This window comes from Pecten maximus, chromosome 7 (assembly GCF_902652985.1).
Source record: "Pecten maximus chromosome 7, xPecMax1.1, whole genome shotgun sequence".
In the NCBI taxonomy this organism is placed as follows: domain Eukaryota; kingdom Metazoa; phylum Mollusca; class Bivalvia; order Pectinida; family Pectinidae; genus Pecten; species Pecten maximus.
Window position 1 is genome coordinate 42,013,963 of NC_047021.1, and position 25,303 is coordinate 42,039,265.

At 32.9% G+C, this 25,303-nt stretch overlaps 1 protein-coding gene across 1 annotated transcript in view; it reads left to right on the top strand.

Moving 5' to 3' along the window:
• Positions 1 to 25,303, top strand: part of LOC117330881 — a 76,398-nt gene that overhangs the window by 19,696 nt on the left and 31,399 nt on the right. Inside the window, 10 exon segments of the mRNA XM_033889432.1 lie at positions 15,570 to 15,674; positions 16,842 to 16,901; positions 19,702 to 19,782; positions 20,055 to 20,106; positions 20,454 to 21,395; positions 21,947 to 22,031; positions 22,365 to 23,005; positions 23,229 to 23,238; positions 23,528 to 23,824; positions 24,955 to 25,089. Coding sequence (XP_033745323.1) covers positions 15,570 to 15,674; positions 16,842 to 16,901; positions 19,702 to 19,782; positions 20,055 to 20,106; positions 20,454 to 21,395; positions 21,947 to 22,031; positions 22,365 to 23,005; positions 23,229 to 23,238; positions 23,528 to 23,824; positions 24,955 to 25,089 — 2,408 coding nt within the window.

A 25,303-nucleotide genomic window follows, 5' to 3' on the forward strand; every position in this document is an offset into this window, starting at 1 on the left:
ATTTCCGATGGAAAAAGTTTGTTAAAAATATATCTGATAGGGGTTATTTAATCAATTTAAATTCATTTTTTGAGATTTTGAACACTTTCTGCGAAAAAAGCAAAAACAGAAACCCACGAAAACAAAAGTTATTACAGTATATATGAGTTACAGGGTTCGATTAGTAAAACCATCGCCAACGGAACGTGTCAGCAGTTTGTGACATGACTGGATCAGTATAGATTTAAACAAGACACTCGAGATTATGTAGTGGGATTTATTTTACAGGGTTAATCCGGGTATAATGTTTTCCGTTCATCTTTTGTCACAAATGTTCGATTTTCCTGTCAACATTGCCAGAGACAATACGCTATGATACATTTCTCCTCGAGACAGAAATTGAACACATACAGCACCAGGGATATGTATAGCAAGGTGCCATCAACTTTTGAAAAATCAATCTAAAACGTTTATGGAATAAATGGTGACATCGTTAGGGTATTATTAAAAATAGAATTGGAATAGAAACGAAACGGAAAGAGTAAAAGACAATTGAAAAGAAACGGACTGAGTATATCTCATTCAGTTTCCTTTCGTTTCGTTTCTATTTAAGTATAACTCCTGATCCTCTCTGTTGAGGATAAAACCTGTTAAGATATAAAATGTTCGACATTCTTTCTTATCATAGAAAGCTGAATGTTTTCAAATTACCCTTCATTATCTCTGTTTTGGATACATTTTCTATAACTTCACATACATTGAAATTATATACTATATCATATTTTTAGTGGGTTTTTTCCTCCATTGGTTACACGGTCTTCGCAGTTTCATTTTCATGTTGCATCACACACCACATATGCGGTGTATCACTAGTCAGTTGAATCAGAATAGATAGTGAGTCTACACACAAATCGCGATAGATTATTTTATTCAAAAGTAAACGTATAGAAATATCAAATACTTTTAAAACACGTAAATCATTTCAAATGCTCGTTCCGAATTACATCTTGGTCAGTAAGTTAACTTATAGCCAACCGAAAACCACTTCTTTATTGTAAAAATGAACACCGATCGATAAAATAAAGGTGGAAGTTTGATATCTCTACGGGAGAGTTTATTTGTTTAGAAAGGATTTCTGTTTCTATCAAACATGGCCTTCTTCACACCACTCGTCCTGCCTGACCCGATCTCCTTTCCCAATGTCCGCTATCGGAGTACAAGCACTTGTGTCGCTGGCTAAGGAGAACGCCAACCTACATAGCAAAAACACCCAGTAAAAGCTGACAGAAATGGAGGAGAAAGGCCTTGCCTTGATGATATTTTGGTGATATATATCCTTTTTGAGTCAAATGTTTGCCAAAATATCATGCTTAATGTCTCGACAGCAAGCTATCTCATCGATCGAATGTCGTTAATTCTGCTCGTGTTGTCTTTAACATTCAAAGTATCATAGTGTCTGTTATGGTATTGATTTAGGCTTATCTCAGACCGTCAGAGCTATATGGTGAAGGAATGCTGTGATAAGCATGCGGACACTTCCTCAAGTCCGCTTTGTCTTCTGGTTGTCATACATACTAATATAGGACAAAAATGCGAATTGTTGATACAAAACATTTCGTACATACATAAACATAGTCCAACTAGATTTCTTATTAGAGAGTTTTCGCAGGTATTGTGGTATGACAAAGCATTTTCGTTAATCTACGAATATTTCAGCCATTGGAAAATTTACGAAAATTTGTTTGCCTCTAACATTTTTTTATATTGTTATTTCAATGACTCTTTTAGCCTCATCAAATGAGATTCATGATTTTCAATTTCAAATTATGTCGAATAAAGCCCACCGAAAACACAAATGTAATTCTGCTATAAAACTGTGTCTCAAAAAGTCACAAAATATAAGATTTCTTTCAAAACATCTTTAAATATTTCTGTTTTATTGAACGCATCAAGTCTTATTCAAAATCTGAGATGATATAAGCGCACAGTTGGGCATGAGTTTAGTTTATAAAGGCAGACATTGGTGACACACAACAAAGATATTTTCAAGTACACAGTATCAAACCTTTTTATGTAAATTTCTGTGTCATCAAGTAATCTTAAAATCAAATGAACCAGGTATATTCCTTTCACCAATCCATTCTTATTATCACCACAAAATGCATTTATTTATGATGTAACAAGTAATGGAAGTGCTCAAAAACTAAAGTGATACTTGGACACAATTTTTATCAAGATGATCAAAGATCTCAATTTCCTATATTGGTACCTGTCACCATTATCGATATATTCTATACGCTCAGATATACTTAGGACGATAATGATTGCCAGACATATCGGTTGTACATGTTCGTCAATACAGAGAGAGATATTTAAATATGAAGGAGACACTTGAGTGATAAATAACACTCTTGTGACAAGTGCAAAATTAAGGAATTGGGAACATCAGAATGGCACTGTGATGCAATTATCAAAATAATAATAAAAAAAGAAATAAAAACGAAAAAAAAAAAAACCCTAAAAAACCCCCGGATCTTTCGAATACAGTTCTATTTGTTGTAAGACCATCCCTTTAAATATCAAGGTACAGGTGTAATATTACCTGTGCTCGTGCGTGTTCGATAGATACTCTGATTGTTTACTCTATAAAGGGGTTTTGATACGAGTTATGATAGAGTTGTTTTGCAATGAACATTTGTGTTTGGTTTCCTACGCCCTTTCCTGTGTAAAACCACATTCCAAAGGAAGATATGCATTACAAGTAACTTATAGTCAATTAGTCATGTGTATGTACATATATACTAACTTTGTACAGGTGTGTGTAGGTATGCAGGCTTTGGTCAGGTGTACAGGTGTATGTACATTTAAACTGACTTTGTACAGGTGTGTGTAGGTATACAGGTTTGGACAGGTGTACATGTGTATGTACACTGATATTGTACAGGTGTTTGTACATGTATACAGACCTTGTACATGTGTATATACTTATATACGGGCTTTGTACTAGTGTACAAACAAGTGTATAGTTGTACATGTGCATCGTAACGTATATACATACAGGCTTTGTACAGGGATACATGTGAATGTACAGATATACTGGCCTTTTACAGGTGTATGTACAGGTATACTGGCCCTGTACAGATGTACAGGTGTATGTACAGGTATACAGGCTTTGTACAGGGGTACATGTGTATGTACAGGTATACTGGCCCTGTACAGATGTACAGGTGTATGTATAGGTATACAGGCTTTGTACACGTGTACATGTGTATGTACAGGTATACTGGCCCTGTACAGATGTACAGGTGTATGTATAGGTATACAGGCTTTGTACACGTGTACATGTGTATGTACAGGTATACTGGCCCTGTACAGATGTACAGGTGTATGTATAGGTATACAGGCTTTGTACACGTGTACATGTGTATGTACAGGTATACTGGCCCTGTACAGATGTACAGGTGTATGTATAGGTATACAGGCTTTGTACACGTGTACATGTGTATGTACAGGTATACTGGCCCTGTACAGATGTACAGGTGTATGTATAGGTATACAGGCTTTGTACACGTGTACATGTGTATGTACAGGTATACTGGCCCTGTACAGATGTGCAGGTGTATGTATAGGTATACAGGCTTTGTACAGGGGTACATGTGTATGTACAGGTATACTGGCCCTGTACAGATGTACAGGTGTATGTACAGGTATACAGGCTTTGTACAGGGGTACATGTGTATGTACAGGTATACTGGCCCTGTACAGATGTACAGGTGTATGTACAGGTATACAGGCTTTGTACAGGGGTACATGTGTATGTACAGGTATACTGGCCCTGTACAGATGTACAGGTGTATGTACAGGTATACAGGCTTTGTACACGTGTACATGTGTATGCACATATATACAGGCTTTGTACACGTGTACAAGTGTATGTTAACGATATAAGACTTTGTACAGGTGTATGTTACAGGTATAGGGCTTGGTACAGGTGTACAGGTGTATGTACATTTAACTTACTTTGTACAGGTGTGTGTATGTATACAGGCTTTGGACATGTGTACATGTGCACATGCGTATGTTACAAGTATAAGACTTTGGTAACATGTAATCCTATTCCACAAATATCTGTACATGTTTGAACTTAATAATGTATACAACAAATGTCAATTTGATTTATACTTACACACGTATATGATATTAGACATAAAACTAATGTCTGCATATAAATACATGTCCATAATGAACAAACAATTGAACCCATTAAAATATAAATTGATTGTATCAAGTACAGTGTATATGTCAAATAATTGAACTATTCTGACTTGATCTGTAATTCCCTGAAATCCCATGATATCCCATGATATCCCAATATAAACGTAATTATTGACAATGATGTCACTAATTATATGCATCAAAATGTTTGTTATAACAAAATATAGAGTTAGAATTGGAAAAGGCTACTGAAGATGACGAACCATTGCTGCACTGACACCTGAATTCCTAATAATTGTTAATTTGATAATTACTGATAATTAGCATATCGGTAATAATCTGAATTGATTTGATTTGAATCCGTGTAATTGAACCAGGATATTAACCACATACATTATTTTATATTTAATAATAAATACAAAAATAATTTCTGCTTTTAATTATACTTCACCTGTCAAAACACCCAAAGTATTACGTTGATTTGGTATATGTGTACAATTGTAGGTGTGTCTGTTTTAAATACGGAATACGTGGTGACACACACCGGGTGTCATAATACCTAATTCTGATTCCCGTATAGATACGTAGACAGGTATGGCTTCTACCTGTGTATAGACGTAACTTATCCATTTTAAACATATATCGACAATTGTAAAACAGATATCTACACCAGGTCATCTAATATGCATGAGAATATCATAACCAAACGTTAGTTCAAAATACATTTCTATAAGTAACAAGATATATATAATATGCCATAGTACATGCATTTCCAATTTTAATATAATATGATGTGAAGACTACATTATCCCAAGTCGACCATTCTGTATTTTTGTTTATCTTCTATCTTTTCTCAAAGTTTACCTCTTTGAATTAGCTATGTGGTTTAATATCAATAAAAACTGTCATGTCCGTAACAGAAGGCTAAACAAATTGCCTGATTTATGCTTTTAAATGTGTTTTGTTGTTGATAAACTGACTGCATTTTAAATGAAATTAAACTACCCACAGCATTTCCGCAGTCATAATGTTTAGAATTGAACAAAACAGGACATGAATGCATCCGGTATATATTTGCCACGTAAAATAAATAAAATATTTATGTATATAATATGTGAGTATGAGTCTCACCATCTCTCTACATCAACGTTGAAATGAATAATTAAGATAATTAAATAAGAAATCAAAAAAATTAATTCGTCTATCTACCACAGTATATTACAGATAAAACGAATTGAAATAGATTTGCGGAAAGATGAATAAGTGCACCAACGATGACTGTCATATAAACAAATCTAGATAAACTACAATTAGCATAATCATAATTCAAAGAAATGTTTCCATCGAGCAAAATAAGATTACCGTTAAAATTAGTTACCACTAACATAAGATACCCGCTATAATAAGATTACCGTTCAAATATGTACGCCTACAGTATGTCATGAAGTCACGTTGGCCAAATCATCCTCTCCATCTACATAAATCAGGTAAATAAATCTTAAAGTCCTACATATATTGGCTCATTAACATATCTATTTATAAACATATTTCAGTAAAATATGCATAGGTCACCCTCCTCACATACCAACTGTCGTTAAGAATAATTAAGATAGCTAAAATTATATAGAAATGAGTCTCTGATCCTTAACATCTATCGGAGGCATACCAACAAAGATTCCCCTATCTACATTTACGTTAGTCAATGAAAAAATAATTATCCATATATTCATCACAGTACAACTGCGACAGGAAAGTCAAATCGTTTACCTTCGGATCACCAACACATAGTGCATACAATAAAAATGATCATATGTTACAGATTCTTACAAATACGATAGTACTTTTACTTTTTTTCATATACTTACTCAAGTATCCATTATTAACTATAGGTAGCACACCACAGTAAGACAGCCTGGCCATGGGCAATTTTTTTGTTAAGCAAATAACTCCTGTATTATGATATGTATAAAAAATGAAAAAATAAATGTACACTATAATTGGTATATCCAGTATGAAGTAGTACATACAGGCTTCACATTTATTAAAACAAAAATCAATAAATTGGTTCCGGATTTTAAATATCCGGATTTTGCGAACGTGTGTTTACACAGGAAATTTAGTTTCGCCTACAGCGCAAAATGGAAGCCCACAGAAAAGGTAAGATAGCGGAAAAACTTAATTTACAACATATGTCCAAACAAGATTAAGTCTGTCTTTGGGATAGAGATATTTAATTTTAAATAGGTTTCAGAAAAAAAATTGTGTAGAGAATTGTGCCATTTTGGGTCAAATATCATAATATTTTGCAATTTTTGAGAATTTTTTAAGCTGTTACCATGGTATTCACAGCTCTAAAAATCACAGAAAATATCAGTTTACTTATCCTTCAGAGCTCTATTAAAATTGCAAATGTTGTACAGATTTCAAATATATATACTTTATTAGAGGTTATATGTAAGGTTAACTGGCAATGTTTACATATCTAAAGCATGTGCCATATTTTTCAGAATTTGGCATTTTTACTGTACACTGCTACCTTATAAGGGCTGAAAAATGTTATTTTTTGGAAATTGTGCTTAATTATGCTTGATTAAGCTTCAGTTTAGTTCATTATTGCTCAAAAATGCATAAAAACAATTTAAAACTTGTTTATTATCAGGCTTGTCATATTAGAGGAATCAAGGGAGGTAACTCGCATATTTACCCATTTTAAGGGTGGGTTAATTAAGCATAATGTTAATGAGTCAGTGTAAATTGAAAAGATATTCTATGTTTTATAACAAACCCAAAATAACTTATTGGGTATCTAACAAACCATATAGACTGAATTCTGGTTTGTTTTACCTGATTTATTACCCCGTATCCATGGAAACTATTACAGTAAGTGTTATTTTTTGAAATATTTGGTGAAACCATTATTTTCAATTTATTTATACATTGGTAAGCATGTAATTTCAATTGATGGAGTGTACGGTTGATACAATATTGTCAATTATTGTCACTTCCTTCGGTAAAGCAGAAAAAATAGCATTTTCCGCATAAATTGGGATCAGCGGACACTTTCATATGATCATTGGTACATATCTGAATTACCGGGGTGGAAACAGATGACTGTGATGTCATAGGCATGACATTTTGAAATCTTGGATGTCATGTCATGATTTATCAGTTAGAATATTGCATGTGATGCTAAGCTGAGCTTTGGAAAGGAATTTGGTTATTTATTATGACACCATTGAGTATTTATGACATCATAGATACCATCTGATGACGTCATCAGTAACTATGACGTCATCAGATGGTATCTATGACGTCATATTACAAGGCTAAATTTGATAGTTGTATAGTATTTTTTGCTTGATTACATGCACAGAGACTCAAGTACCACATTCAACTCAAACACAACTTTATTCAAGAGATATACAGAATTATGGGAGTTTCATCTTTTAAAATTACCTCCCCTTATTACTCGGATTGGGAGAAAAAATTTGTCAAAATAACACCTCTCAGGGAAATCATCATATTTTAGGAAAAAAACCATAGTCATTTTTTCTTTAATTATATGATTTGGGGTTTTTAATTAGAATTCATTGTTTATTCACTTTTTTCCCAAAATTTAAAACCCCCGTTGCATTTTTTTAAATAATAAAACTTTGTTAAAAAGGGTAAACAAATTGCCCTTTTTTGTTTTAATTATAAAAAAAAAATTAAAAATACAATGCATCAAGATGACTCCTATACTAAATAACTAAATTTGCTAATTATTCAAAAATTATCCAAAGCCAAATTACTTAATTTCCTACATAATGATCCCATCTTAAGTACTTAATTATTTAACAACAATTCGTGATAAATCTCAAATCCATCTTATGTGCATAACTCGTCCTACATTATTTCTTTAACAAATTATTAAACATATTCGTAAATGCATTAATCCCTACCTTCATAACAAGCTTCATTATTAAGATATTAAATAAAAAATAATTCTTATTAACATCTTAATCACAATTCACCAAATTTTAATTCACAAAAAACAATATCAAAGTAAACTACAATACAACGAGTCAAATCCTTTTAAATTATTTTACCAAAACATTAATCAATGAACTATCGTTTGCTTATTTACTCTTCCAAATAACTTTATACTTTTTCATAACTAAACTCATATACAATTTTTTTAAAAATTTCTTGAAAATTTATCATTGATAAGACTGCATTTTAAATTAATAATTTCGCAAAAATTAAACAAGGACTTTTGCTTTTTCTAAAGTAAATTTAAACTAGTTTTAAGTAAGACTTACCACTAGAAACGTGACTAATGTAATGAATTAATTTTTTTACAAATTAATTAAAAAGCGGGGGGGTGCAAAGGTTAATTTTCCCCTTTCCCTTTTAATGTTTTCCCTAATTCATAAAAAATAAAAAATTTAAATTTTCCTTTTTTTTTGTACACGGTTTTTTCTAAAAAACTTCCCCCCCTTTCCCTAATTTTTTATATTCCCCTTTCCCCCTATTCACCCCCCCAAGGCCCCCTTTTTTTTAAAATTTAAATTAGGGTTTTACTAATTTATCAAATTTCAAATTTCCAACAAAATAAGTTTAATACCCTAATATTTTTTATATAAAAAAAATAAATTTTACAGAAAAAAACTTACTGTAAAACCATTTATACAATCAATTTAAGGACGTCCCCACAAGTATTTAAAAAATTTCAATTTAAAATTAATGTTTAATTTGGGGAAAAAACCCCAAAAACTTCTTGAATTTTTGTTAATATTGATTTTGGATATTTTAAAAATAATTTTTATACCAGGATATCATCATTACTTATACAAATAAATGGTTTGTTTTTTTATTGGTTTTGGGGAAAGTTTTAAAAGGAATTTTTTTGTTTTAAAACCCCTTTTTAAGACGAAAGTTGGGGTTACCCTATTAAAATATTTCCCCATTAATGTCTAAAAAAGAAAAAAAAATTTTTTTTGGGTTTGGGAAAAAAAATTTTTAATCCTTTTTAAACCATTCCAAAATTAAAACTAAGGTTAGTTCATTATTGCTCAAAAATGCATAAAACAATTTAAAACTTGTTTATTATCAGGCTTGTCATATAGAGGAATCAAGGGAGGTAACTCGCATATTTACCCATTTTAAGGGTGGGTTAATTAAGCATAATGTTAATGAGTCAGTGTAAATTGTAAAAGATATTCTATGTTTTATAACAAACCCAAATTAACTTATTGGGTATCTAACAAACCATATAGACTGAATTCTGGTTTGTTTTACCTGATTTATTACCCCGTATCCATGGAAACTATTACAGTAAGTGTTATTTTTTGAAATATTTGGTGAAACCATTATTTTCAATTTATTTATACATTGGTAAGCATGTAATTTCAATTGATGGAGTGTACGGTTGATACAATATTGTCAATTATTGTCACTTCCTTCGGTAAAGCAGAAAAAATAGCATTTTCCGCATAAATTGGGATCAGCGGACACTTTCATATGATCATTGGTACATATCTGAATTACCGGGGTGGAAACAGATGACTGTGATGTCATAGGCATGACATTTTGAAATCTTGGATGTCATGTCATGATTTATCAGTTAGAATATTGCATGTGATGCTAAGCTGAGCTTTGGAAAGGAATTTGGTTATTTATTATGACACCATTGAGTATTTATGACATCATAGATACCATCTGATGACGTCATAGTTACTGATGACGTCATGGTAACTATGACGTCATATTACAAGGCTAAATTTGATAGTTGTATAGTATTTTTTGCTTGATTACATGCACAGAGACTCAAAGTACCACATTCAACTCAAAACACAACTTTATTCAAGAGATATACAGAATTATGGGAGTTTTCATCTTTAAAATTACCTCCCCTTATTACTGGATTGGGAGAAAAAATTGTCAAAATACACCTCTCAGGGAAATCAGCAATACTCGGTGACTATTAAAGATACACAGTAACCCGATATGTCATTTTGTTCGTCGGAACATATTCTAGACATTCATGGGGTTTTTAGTAAAATTAGAATTAACGAAAGTGATGTATAAGGTAGCACACCACAGTAAGACAGCCTGGCCATGGGCAATTTTTTTGTTAAGCAAATAACTCCTGTATTATGATATGTATAAAAAATGAAAAAATAAATGTACACTATAATTGGTATATCCAGTATGAAGTAGTACATACAGGCTTCACATTTATTAAAACAAAAATCAATAAATTGGTTCCGGATTTTAAATATCCGGATTTTGCGAACGTGTGTTTACACAGGAAATTTAGTTTCGCCTACAGCGCAAAATGGAAGCCCACAGAAAAGGTAAGATAGCGGAAAAACTTAATTTACAACATATGTCCAAACAAGATTAAGTCTGTCTTTGGGATAGAGATATTTAATTTTAAATAGGTTTCAGAAAAAAAATTGTGTAGAGAATTGTGCCATTTTGGGTCAAATATCATAATATTTTGCAATTTTTGAGAATTTTTTAAGCTGTTACCATGGTATTCACAGCTCTAAAAATCACAGAAAATATCAGTTTACTTATCCTTCAGAGCTCTATTAAAATTGCAAATGTTGTACAGATTTCAAATATATATACTTTATTAGAGGTTATATGTAAGGTTAACTGGCAATGTTTACATATCTAAAGCATGTGCCATATTTTTCAGAATTTGGCATTTTTACTGTACACTGCTACCATATCGATACAAATATTACTGAAAAATATCTTTAATCAAGCATGAAGCATGTTTAAAGTTACTACTTCAAATAAATCTCAATACCCTCAGCTACAGTTGTCTTTTTAATAATCATTTCACTGATAAGAAAGACACCATGAATTATGTAAATGATATTATACTTGCTAATGTATAAGCGCGTACAGTTAATTTTGCCCTTTTGACGTACAATGTATTTCTATCATACTAGATATTTAACTAGACATGTTACACATAGAAAATGTTTTGATTTCTAAAGGCTTATTCCAGTAGATTATATATACTTACCTATTCGAACCTATTCTACCCGGACCAAGGCCCTTCTGACTTTTATATGTACAATTCAGGTTTCACAAGTAATTATAATATCAAATATACAAATGTGAAAGGCCAAGCCGACATAGATGATACTTAATCACCGCTAAAGTCATTTTTATATATGAAATATAATAAATTGTATCATGTATAATGCATTCATCTAATAGGTATTGGAAACCATTTATACGACATCAAATCCTCAGAGCGACGTTCGTCACACAAATGTGATCATAATATATACAGAGTTTTAAACTGTGGTATAGTGGTCGAATTGTGGAGTTACTAAACTACCAAATACTATCATTAGAACGTTCGCGTTTGTTATAGTTGATTGGTTGGGAATGATTTAATTAAAGCAGAGTTTTATACCAAGGTATATGCTATCATTACTGTATGTGGCATACTGAGAGTATGTTTGTTAATAGTTGATTGGTTGGGAATGATTTAATTAAAACAGAGTTTTATTCCAAGGTATATGCTATCATTACTGTATATGGCATACTGAGACCATATATAGTGTAATAGTATTATCTCGTCATTAATGTCAATAAAAAATGAAAGAAAAGATCTTTTTACACCTGTTTGGTGATAATACATATTCTTATATACCTGTTTATAACGACGACATTCCATAATCGTCAACTCCATAGAGCGATCGGCGAACGCGTTTTGTATGTAGATCAAAGCTATATCACTATGCCACTGTAGGGAATACGTTCATACGATTGTGAACCTTTATAAAGATTTCTTGTCGGTATAACCTATATCCTAATGGCGTTATAAGGAATGCGTTCATAGAAAGTGGCACCGAGAAAGAATATACACAGGCATTTAATATTAATTTAAAATGAGCCGATATCCAAACATTACGAACATTAAAGTTTGAGGTTGATAACCTCCCTTTCTGTATTTAAAAAAAGACAATATTGATTTTCAGGTATTTCTCTTTCGAATTTCAACACTTTTGGCTTCTTCCATCACTGACCAGTCTGAGAATCCAGCAGATATCTAATCATTAGAGAATTATATTATTTGATATCCTGCTAACCTATATAGTTCGTTCTAAAGTAGTGACTATTTGCAATTTTGCTGTTTTGCAAAAGTCAATATTCACACGTTGATTCTTTTGGGAGGTTATCATGTCTTTAACGACCAGTCTATAGAAACAGCTGTACAATTAAAACCGTTTTGTTATTGCCCTCGGACGTGGCTTTATATAGTTGTTTGATAATACTTTGAAGTCCCACTTCTCTATAATACCTCGATTTAAAGGCGGAATAAGAAGTGATATGTGACTGTAACCCTTCTGCACCAATCGTCTACTCAAAGATACAGTAGTATATGAGAAGAGGGTAGTGACATACAGGACATTGATAACAAGCCCTTGGAAAGAAAAGATCTAACGATAGTCGCTTGTCAATAGCAGTATCCCTATTGTCGGCACTGATGTAAAATCACAAATGATCAATCATTTGTGTTAGGTTTAGGCATTGTGTGTCTATATTGACATAACGAAATTAACAAGGTTTAACGCTCAATTACCTAATAACAAAATACCAGCGGCTTTAATCCTGAGAGAACTAGTATACCCGAGAGTGCTATATAGAGCGACTGTATTCATACACCGTTGACTTGGCACATATAATGTCCTGGCTTATGATGTATTTCAGTCTATTCAATTTGGCTGAACGTATAATTAGAAGGGAAATACAGTATCAGAGATAGAATTTCAGATCGCTTTATACGCAGAATATTGTGACACACATGCGCGCCATTTTGCCGTAGTGATGGGTCGGCATGTGAACCGTTATGGCGACTGAATTTCAAGGATTCGTGATTTGTGATTATAGAAGTAATTTGTGTGTTTAAATATCAGAAATACAACCTTTGATATATTTCAAGGGATGTACTACGTACGCAAAGAGTTCATTCGATAGTTTTAGGTTTTGGCTGTGTCATGTGTTTAAAATGGTCTTAAAATTATGGATTTTCAAGCCTGTATCTGATCATGAGGTCTGTGTTAAAAAAGTGAACTGACTGATAATGAAGTTGCGGATATATTTATTGAGATGAAGTGAAAACTTGTCAAAGGACGTGTACCATAATATTAAAATGGAAATACGGGTACAGATAAGAAAGCGACAAGGGACTATGCCGTGTGTTAGGAGGGGTAGTCGGACCCCAGACTCACTGAAGGAGTGTCTTCTTCCTATCTCACCGCTCCCAAAGTCAGCCCCAACGTGGGGTTTTCGTGACAAAGTGAAATTGTCTCTCACAGCAATGGATATTCTTGGAAAGAGATCGGCAAGTATCTGTAAAAAAAACTATTTATCGAAGAATTTGTTTACACGAGTTTGTAGCTACATTTTGTATGCTTACATGATTTATATCAGGTTTTTTTCCAAATATAGTTCTACTGAGCGAACATCCGTTCCATCTAAATTGATATTGGAGTCATTGCCAATTACAAAAAATCGATCATTGACCCATGCATACTGTACTTGTAGTAACATTTTGAAATACAATTTTTACCAGTAATCTTAAAATTGGCGTTAATCATTAAACATTTTCTACAAGGATATTCAGACCAGATGTTCCGGATGGGAAAGCGTCCTCATTGTCATCGATGGAACCCGCTTTTTAAAATCTTGATCATATTCGGGCTATCTCACGAGGTCCTCACGAATAAGAAAATTTAAATCAAAAGATTTTCTTCTTCTTTATCATGCAGGTAGAAATAACACTGATGAGCAATGCAAATACTGCATTTACTATCAACAAAAAGAGAAAATGCACAAATTTATTTTAAAATGTGAAATTATAAGGTTTCTGAATTCAAACAAATAAATTGAAATTTACAAAAATACACCCGTAGAAGCTAAAATATTTTATTAGTAGTGTCGTGACTATATAGATGTATGTGAACTATATAAGCTTATAGAACGTATACATTTACATCAAAACATGAGAAGTAAAAATCCTTTTGACCTTCTTAAACAAAGTGCCCTGTGTTGTGTTATGGTCAACGTCCTTATGGACACCGTGGTGTCTTCTTGTCAATAGTTATTTAATGACCATTGAACCCAGATTCATTTTATGAAACAGTTGTGGAACAAAATGATAGATGTTCATGTGTGATTTTAGTGTTGACTTCAGCTTGACCTGTGGTGTGTTTTGAAGGGGATTTATATCTGGATGTAAATACTTTGTGTCCCATGCCATATCGGTTACTGCATATTTACATTTAAATAGACTCATGCTCGACAATTCTTTTCATAGTCTCAATCAACATATTTAGCTGCCAAATCTAAACATTAACATTTGATTGGTACCAAACAATTAAAATTTTAAATTGAATACAGAAATTTATTCGGGATTATTCTCATATACCCGTCGCCAGTATTTAACCGTATTCGTGTATTTCGGTCGTTTAACTTCTTTAAACGACCTCGGTCTCAGTGATTGCTTTATTGCCAATTTGTATTTTATGTTTAAAACGTCATTTGATAATTTGTTTGTTGGTTATAAGTCTAGCTAAGTAAGGGTTTGTTAGAAAAGGGAACTTACTGTCTGCTTTTTAATAAATACATCTGTATAAATTTAGCAATTTCAGGTATGTTTTTTATGCTTAGACATAACAATGACTACTTTCGTTTATTGTTTATGATTACAACCAATCAAATCAATCTGTAAATATAATGAAGTTGCGTATACAAACCACAGCATTAAGATGGCAATGGGTAGTTGTTTATGTCTACAGCTTTGATTTTCAATCTACTCAATTTATCGTATTATTAGGCAGAACAATAGAGCAAGGAGAGTAATTAAGACGTGCTGTTCCCTTTGTTGAAAACTATTGAATAAATAAATCGATACATACTATGTCTGGATTGCTCTTATCCTGATATTCAGTATCAGAAAATATTCATCTCAGATCTGATGAAAGTTCTAGAGAATAAAAAAAAATCTCACTAAAATAAAGAGATTTACAGTATATACCGATACTGTCTTCTTTCCTCTAATGGCGATGTTTGGTTTGTTTGGTTTGTTTTTGTTTAACGTCCTATTAACAGCCAGGGTCATTTAAGGACGTGCCAGGTTTTGGAGGTGGAGGAAAGCCGGAGTTCCCGGAGAAAAACCACCGGCCTACGGTCAGTACCTGGCAACTGCCCCACGTAGGTTTCGAACTCGCAACCCAAAGGTGGAGGGCTAGTGATAAAGTGTCAGTACACCTTAACCACTCGGCCACCGCGGCCCTCTAATGGCGATGCTTCTTATATCTGCTAACGTTATTTAATATTTGTTCCTGCTATATTTTCAGAATTCACACGGAAACAATGACGTCAGATCCAGGTATTCTGCAAAATACAGGAGCACTCCTGATATGAGACAGAGGCTGAGCGCGAACTCGCCTTTCTTACCTAAGGTTCGTACTCCCGTTCTCTATAATTGCTTCCTGAGATACCTATTACCGACTTCTACCTTTTCTACTGAAAGTATGACGTAATAGATCTATGTAATTCTAAACTCTAGGATTTTTTTTATCTAAAAGTGTACATCCGTTGTATTGGCTTGTATAGTTTATATATAATATGTTCACTTTCGTATTCTGAAATTATTTTTCATCTTATTTTTGTTATATCTGTCCCCATCAATTTCACTTTTGGTCGATATTCGGAATGTCAATAGCACCAGACACAGGTCCTAGAATGATTCTGATGAAGTTTGAATCATTATTGACTCCTCTGTACATAACATCAACTTTTATTGATTTATCGATTTTGGGTTAGAATTAGGATTTTGTTATTATGTCGTTATTCACTGTTGCTTTTTCTCTTTGTATTGAAAGATGTTAAAATGTATTATGTGTCCGTTGTACAATCCCACTATCCTTATATCTATTCTTGTGCAATGACGCAACATATTATTTGCAGTTTCCTACTTCAGTACTTGTTTCGTTATTATTAACCAATTATTTTTTTGCATAAGTGTACCTTCCATATTTAAATATTTTATTAGGTACATTTTGATTTTCAAGACCTTTCTTCTGGATTTTTTGTTTCCCCCTTTTATCACTTACGATTTCTTGCAACCTGAACCAGTTGCATGATACAGGTTAATGTATATTACCGCATATACTGTATATTTGACAATTTTCTCTAGCAAATATTTCTTCCTGCAATTGATACTTCTTAAAATTCTGCGTACAAATAAATATACGCGGAGTACTAAAATCACCGTGAAACTATTACCAAATGAATTATTCAAACGTGTTATACAATCATTTCACATTTTTTGAGTCCATAGAGTTGAGATCAAGGTTGTTTACAAACTCTACCATCTGCGATGCAAGCACATATATCATACTACTCTTATTATGAAGACAAATTTCCTTTATCGAGTAGACATTAGTCTCATGACGTGTATTCGAATACCAGATTGTGAAACAGGGAATCATTTTTTTCAACAGCTAGAACTTGGTACACATATCATCCTTGTTTTTATCTGCGATAGGTATGATGTGAAAACTACTTGTCTAGTTTATAGATTTTCCCTTTGATACGAAAATAACAACAATACTTTCTATTTACAGACAGCTACAGAGGACTGCCTGAAATGTTTGCTGAAGGTTCCACACAAAAAGTGCGAATCGGTAAGTGTGTTATTGTCGATTTCACATGCATATCATGTTGCTGTGAGAAAAAAGTGATAGTCGAATCCTGCACTATTCAGACCCATATTACAAAACAGCTACATAAATCACTTCACTAAATATCATATTGACAGCCGGATTTTACTACAATGCCATGAGCCAATGTTTGAACTATTATAAAATATAAACGATTTGAACGTCATCATTTTAGAATATATTCTCGTAAGAAACTCTGGTCTTTTTCTCACAATCAAATCTATGAAAGATAGTTTTAAAGAGTAGTGAAATGCTATTTATCTGCATTCAATGTAAACATATTTATCATTCTAAATTTGAAAAAAAACATCTACAAAAAATGATCTAGTTAAACTATTACAATGCAGTACACTAAGGTAGATTATTCACACGGACGGTAATGACATAAAAAAATATCGACCAAGTTAAGTGTATTTGATGACAATAATCAGGAAGCTTGTTAGATTATTCATTTTGCATCAAACATCTTAAATATATGGTAGTTGGAAAAAAACAACAGTTTCTTTTCATTTATTCAGAAAATGAAATTGAACAATATTAAAGATAGAGGACCATTTGAAGCTACGTGGTCGAATAAATAGACCAACTGGATTAATTTCACTTTCTAACACATGTACATTAAATACATATGGGCCTGACCCACACATTGATTGAGTAATTTGCTTGGGTCCTGCGATATACATTTTCCTGCTGCTATATTGGGAAAGCGAAAACATAATCTGATACAGTCTAAAAGACACTTCTCTTAAAGAACTTTGGATGTCATTGTCATCGCTCTTTCTAAACCATCGTAGATAATAGATTGAAAACACATCTTTGTGGTCATAGCAACAGAAATACTTTGCATGTTCAACCAACTAATGCAGACTATCTGGTCGATATTATTCCACTTGACACATTTTGCGAGGATTTTTTTCGATACATAAAGAGAACCTAGGACATGAATTTGAATCTTTGTATGACACTAATTAACACAACAGTACATGTACAGTTAAAACTTCTTTTCTGATTCCCATTCACGCACGGTGCGCGTAGCTTCTACAAATACTTTTTTTTATGTAAATATAGAACACCAATTATGCATTGTTTAGGAGACACATGAGTACATGCGAAAATCTAACGATAATGTCCCTATAATCAATTTCTTCCATTAGGCCCAAAGTGGATGGTTGACATGATTTTAATCAATATCAGTTTTAGTTTTACGGCTACCATTTGTATTTTACATACACGTATGTGTCAAAATGATATCAAGGATAATAATGTGCTTTCACAAAATAGGAATTTAGTATTTCGAGAGTGGTTAGTGGTTTAAATATAGTATTGTGTACATATACAGGTATTTTTAAGGAACACAGTACGATGTACCTGTACAGAAAATTTTAAATGCTTTAATGCATCGCGGAAGCTTTTAATATATTTATAAATTTATCAATAATTTATCAATAAGTTATACAATCAATAAACTTTTCGTAAAAACATTCCATCATTGATATTGTGCTACCGTGACAGCAAACAAAAAAAGTCTGAAGAACGTTTTAAAAAGGGAACTAGTTTATGAGCGTCTGATGGAACACGTATTTGCATTTCAGTGAAATACAAAATGTTGATATCATGCATTACATTTCGAAGAAAATTGAATACAAAATTAATTTTTAGTTGAACTTACTGTTAAAAGTTGGTTTATTCTTCGTGATATGTATCTACGTAATATGTCGTAAATGAAAATGATGGATTACACACGTGATCGTTGAAAAGAAGAAAAGAGCATGTGAATTGTATATTGATAGACGTCAGTTAAAAAAACAAAATGCATTTCGAACTAGACTTAATCACACACTTTATTGAATAACGGCTAATGTTTGGCATCGGATGATTACACTCAAGATTATAAAGTCAGAGATATATTTGTGAGATAATGTGATTTTAAGAAGTGTATCAATATTTGATTCGATGAGAAATATTGGTTCAAGTTTACGCGTCGTCAAAGTCATTGATATGATGACACGTAATCATTTACTGAATTGATAAAACACAACGATATATGGTCAAATTTTGAATGAATGAATGAATTAATGAATGAATCAATCAATCAGTAAGATAGTCAGTCGGTCAATCTGTCAGACATACAGTCAATCAATCAATCAATCAATCAATCAATCAATCTATCAATCATTTAATCAATCAATCAATCAATCAATCTATCAATCAATCAATCAATCAATCATTTAATCTATCAATCAATCAAGCAATCAATCAATCAATCAATCAATCAATCAATCAATCATTTAATCAATCAATCAATCAATCAATCATTTAATCTATCAATCAATCAATCAATCAATCAATCAATCAATCAATCAATCTATCAATCAATCAATCAATCATTTAATCTATCAATCAATCAATCAATCAATCAATCAATCATTTAATCAATCAATCAATCAATCAATCATTTAATCAATCAATAAATCAATCAATCAACATTTAATCAATCAATCAATCAATCAATCAATAAATCATTTTATCAATCAATCTATTAATCTATTAATCAATATAATATCCTCTTTTCACATTCATGTCGTTTAAGCACAACAGTATCATGTCAAATTTTGAATAAATAAGTGAGTGAGTGAATGAATGAATGAATCACTTAGTAAGATAGTGAGTCTGTCAATCTGTCAGACAGTAAGTCAATCAATCAATCAATCAATCAATCAATCAATCACTATAATATCATCTTTTCACATTCATGTCGTTTTAGCACAAGTATATTCGAGTAGGAGGTGGCTATCGCCATGGTTACTGGTACGTCAAATGCCTACTGGAGGAGCTGGAGCTACAGGTAAGGCAATCCGGACTCTGACGTAGACATATTTATTTTGATATCACTATAGATAATATCCTCTCGTATACATATATCATATATATATATTAGTTATCAGTAGACCTCATCATTGCAAGAATTCGCTTAATGTTTCAAAATTACAAGTTATGTTTTAGATGACCCCATTGGATGTTACGGATATGATAAATCACTTACAAATTAAAAAAAAATGAATTTAACTCCAATTGTATTTTGCAGGGTATATAAATATTTGTGTTTTTGATTTTCAGCGTCAACGAGAACTCATCATGAAACAGCGGCTGGAATCTATCAGAGAAAAACGTACGTGCTTTGAAAGTAATTTATTAGCTAGAATGTATACTGTATGTTAATTTCGCGGGCAAATATTATACTGTTGTCAATATAAGAACATGTTCGCGGAATAGATTTCCACGCATTATCGCACTGTTTTTATTGGCCGTGAATACAGCGAAATTAAATCCCAACGAAAATGACAAACTTCACATTATGCAGCATATTTGGTCCTAAAATGCAGCAGTTTTAAACTACATGATTTCACGCTATGGTCGATACAATGTATGCCTAAATGCTTATCACTTTTCAGTTTAGTTTTTTTTTTAAATTTTAGAAATAAAGTTTAATTATATTTTATTCTTAATTCCAAACAGAAATGAAAGCCATCAAGACATACATCCGTACAAAAAGCGGTCGAATTGTAGAGAAGATCATTTTCTTGTCTGAAGAAGATTACGAAGCTTTCAAAGAGGGAAAGAATGTCGAGGAACTATTAAAAAAGTATTTGTCGAAAGACGAGGCAAAGGGTCTGCAGTCTTGGGACAAAGATGAGGTGAAAGCGATCAAAACAATGGTGCGAACAAAGAGTGGTAGACTTGTTGAAAAGCTTGTGTATGTGTCTAAAGAAGATTACGACGCCATTACAGCAGGCAAAGTAGATGCCAAAGAACTGTTGAAGAAGTATGCAAAGGATGGTGAGGTGATAGAAGGCTGGAAGGAGGCAGCCATGAAGACAATAAAGACATATGTTAGAACAAAAAGCGGGAGAATTATAGAAAAGACAATTATGATTTCTCAAGAAGACTATGATGCCATGATCAAAGAAGGCAAAAATCCAGACGACATTCTCAAAAAATACATAACCCTTGAAGAGGGTCAACAATTAGAGTCGTGGAAAAGTGCCGAACCGATGAAGGCAATCAAAACAAAAATTCGAACGAAAAGTGGAAGGATCATCGAAAAGACAATATATGTATCTGCTGATGATTACGATAAAATGATGCAAGGAGGCGGAGATCCAAACGATATTTTGAAAAAATATATGGGCGAAGATGAAGGAACGATTGAGGGATGGTCTAAAGCTGATCCTACAGCTATGAAAGTGGTTAAAACATATGTGAGGACAAAGAGTGGTAGACTTATAGAAAAAGTTATCATGCTGACAGAGGATGAGTACAAACAATTCGTGGAGGCCGGAGGGGATCCAGAGTTCCTGAAGAAATTCATACAGCTGGAGAAAGGCGAGGTCATTGACTCGTGGGAGAAGGCCTCAACAGTCTACTCAGGAGGGTCTGACCAGGAGATGATACAGAAAGGTATGAGTTATGCGGCCAATGGTATTCGGTATATGTGCATCGATCAGTATCTAATTTTCTTGGATTTGGTTTTGATTTGTTGAAGCCAGATCAAAATTTAGTGTTTCTTTCTGAATTTCAAAACCTGACTCACTAGATAGTCCTAAAAGACGAATCTGCTGTATAGAATAAGTATTTGTTACATTTTACTGTTATGATATGAATTAAACAAGAATTTCACCTCTTATATCGTATTTATCACATGTATTCTACCTAAACAATAGATTAAAGTTTTAATGACGTCACAATATCGACAGCATTGACCGCAATGACCTCTATTATATATTACTAGAATATCAAAACAACTATTTATATACATATGTACACAATATCTTTTACAAAAAAATGTATTTAAAACGCCATTGAGAGACTTGCATTCTTTTTGCAATATTTATTTATATTTGAGTGAAGTAACGATTTCATGTAAAATACCTGACTTGGTATTATCATTATCATTATTAAATTTGATATCATATTTTATATTAATAATATCTTACTGAAACATTTAACAGCTAAAGTTGGTGAAAGGATCGTGGGCAAAGATGGAGCAGTGTATGAAATTATCGTTGATCCACTCACTGGAAAAAAGTACAAAAAGTAAGTAAGATTTATGGCTCAGCAAACCCATTGAGTCTTTAGTCGATTCGGGATTTCGTATGGTCAAGCAGACGTTTTATATGACATTTGACCTAATTAGTGATATATGCATGATGAAATATTTTAGATATCTTTTAAAGTATTCGGATGCTTTTTACAACAAGACTGAGAAAAAATGGGATAGTAGAGTGAACTATACGTCCCTAAAAAATATATTTCATTTAATGCAATTAAATGAATAAATAAACAAATAGCAACTCCATTGCGTTGACCTGATTATTGATATTGCTTATTATATCTATAAATTAACATGTTATTTGAATTATACAATAGGAAAATTGAATCTGACGTAGACAGTGGAATAGCTTCGATGCAAAAAGGCAAGAAAGGAAAGAAGGGTAAGGGAGGCAAAGGAGGGGAGTTTGATTCCGACGACGAGACACCAGAGGAAAGACGAAAAAGAAAAGCTGGAGGTCGTAACGCTGACAGCGCCGGAAGTGCATTCAGTTACAAAAGTGTTGTAAGCGCAGGTGGAACACGTCACGTCCGGCGTAGGCGTAAACGTGAGGACGGGACATATAGCGACAGTGCGTCGTACCACAGCTCTCAGGATGAGGACGGGCAGGCGCGTAGGCGACGTCGGCGCCGTGAAAGAAAGCATGGAGCTGATAGTGCTAACAGTTACTATAGTGTCGTTAGTGACGGCGGTACACGACACGTTAAACGTCGGCGGAGGCGAGGGGACGGCACATACAGTCGAAGTGTATCGTATCATAGTTCTGATAGTGGAAAGGAAGGAGGAAGATTAGCAGACAAGAAAAAGAAGAAGAGGCGGCAACATGGGGCAGACAGTGATTACAGTTATGAAAGCGATGTCAGTGCAGGTGGAACGCACACGCGCAAACGGAAGAAGAAAATCCGAGATGCCAAGGGGAATGTGATAGGTTATGGTTCCTCTGAGAGTTATACAAGTGGTGAGTCGTATTTTCATAATAGTGTAATGCCAGAAATATTGAGATAGCTAAGATAAATGCTCGAACTGTATCTATAAGATACTTGCTAGATAGCTAATATATAGGTCATAAAACACTTTCTTTGATCTTTGATGAGTAATTGACAATTTGGTTTATTGCAATTATATATTTGATCTTTGTCATGCATAATAATAATTTATTGATGTTTTTGCTATATTTTCAGATGATGAAAGGTAAGGATTATTTATTGATAATTCATTTTGCAGCAATAAAATTTATAATTTACATATATATTATAATAAGATCCATTCGGATGATTGGTTATTTAAAAATACATGTATAATAAAAATTTAACTGTAACATAAAAATATTCTTAATATCATACATAATCAAATAAACTTTTTGATATTGAAATTTTCAAAAAGAAGTAAGCAAGTTTTAATGTTGATATTCCCATGCAAATGAAATAAGTTTGAGATTTCTATCATAAAGAAATAAAAATCGATGTTTTCCCCTGTAAAGTGTATACACAACAGTATCGGATGGGAAAGGTGGTAAAATAAAAGTGAAGAAAGAGAAACCAGGGAGAGGAGGAAAAGGAGGAAAAGGAGGAGGAAAAGGTGGAAAAGGGAAAAAGAAACTTGAGCCAGTTTTTAGCGACTGCACGACTGATGATGATGACGTTGATTTAGAAAACATGACAGAGGAAGAAAAGAAAGCCTACTTCAAAGCTAAAGCCGAGAGAGCTGCTGTCCGCGAAAAAAAGAGAAGAGAAAAATATGGAGATAAATACGACGAGATGATGTCCAAACACCAAGAGTAAATCTTAATATTATCGCTTTATCACACGGAGTATAAAAACTGCTTTTAATTCACTCTCGGCGTGTGGTGCAGGTGCTGTGGATGGATGTACAAGGCTTATTAACATAATGCGGACACGAGCTTCACTAACACGGTGCTTGTCTGACTTTCTCATAAAATGTTATATGCAGTTTTGTTTATTTTTCATAACAATGTTACAGGAATACACATCACATTTATGTCATGGTCACACACTTATGCGGTCGAGAACACTGAATGAAGCTGTATAAGTTTATTTTACTTCGCAGCATCACGGCACTACAATTCACGTGCATACATCAGTGAACTGCTTGACACTGCTTCAGGACATCAAATGCTTCACTTTCATGTGTCATTTGATTTTATGTACTGTTCTTATCATCACTAATCAGTCTATAACCAACACTTCTGCTAAAACTACTTATCGTATAATCAGAGAACCTATGGTGTGCTTGGATGGTGTTGTAGCACTTTCTAAAGTCTGCTATAAATATATTTTCCATGGCATGCTCCTCTCTTCAATACATTTTTCGAACTATCATCTCATATTTCTTTTTGGATGCATATTACAGGTTTTCTTTCTCTAGAAAATCTTTTTCTACTATATCTTCTATAGCGGTGGTTACCGTAATGCTATGCTGACTTGACAATAAATACTTTTCTGAGTGCTACATATTCAACTCAATTAACACGTTTTGTTTTTGTTTTAATGTTTATTTAATTAATCATATCATGTTTCATTTTTCGATTTCTCTTAATTATACGGAAAATATCAAGCTAATTGGTTCCACATAATATAAATTGATATATCTAAATACGTCCTCTACAAATAGGTACTTTTTAGAGCTTTTTCACAAGACATATCTTTATCCTTATCAATATGTTTTCTCTCATAGCTCAAAATATCAAATAAGCAACCTCTTACGTAACATTATTTTTTCATGATTGACATACAAATGACACAATAAACAGAACTTACATTTGTAAAAATATGTCGCATGTAGATGTGAATATATTTTCTTCAGGTATTCATTTCATTTTATAGCATAGTGTACCCTACACTGATTTATATATATTCTCGACTAATTAAAAATCATTATGCAAAACAGTTTTAAGAAAGCAAAGGCGAAGGAGAAAATGAAAGCCAAGAGACTCCAGGAACTTAGAGAGCAAGGCCTCATCAGTCCCTCTTCCGACTGGACTATCGACTCCGATACAGGCGAGCCCTTGAGGAAGGCCGAAAAGTAGGAACATATCAAGATAAAAATCAATAAGATATAAAGTTTTAAGGACGCCCACATTCTGTAACCAAATTAATTGTATCCCTATGCGTCATCCCAGCCTTTTGTGTTGTAATTTTTATATGATTTCCAAATTACTTTATTTTACTTTCCTTCTATTGTGTTAAATCCTTGATCATCAAACTGAAAATTATGAATTCAGGAAAGCAAATGATGC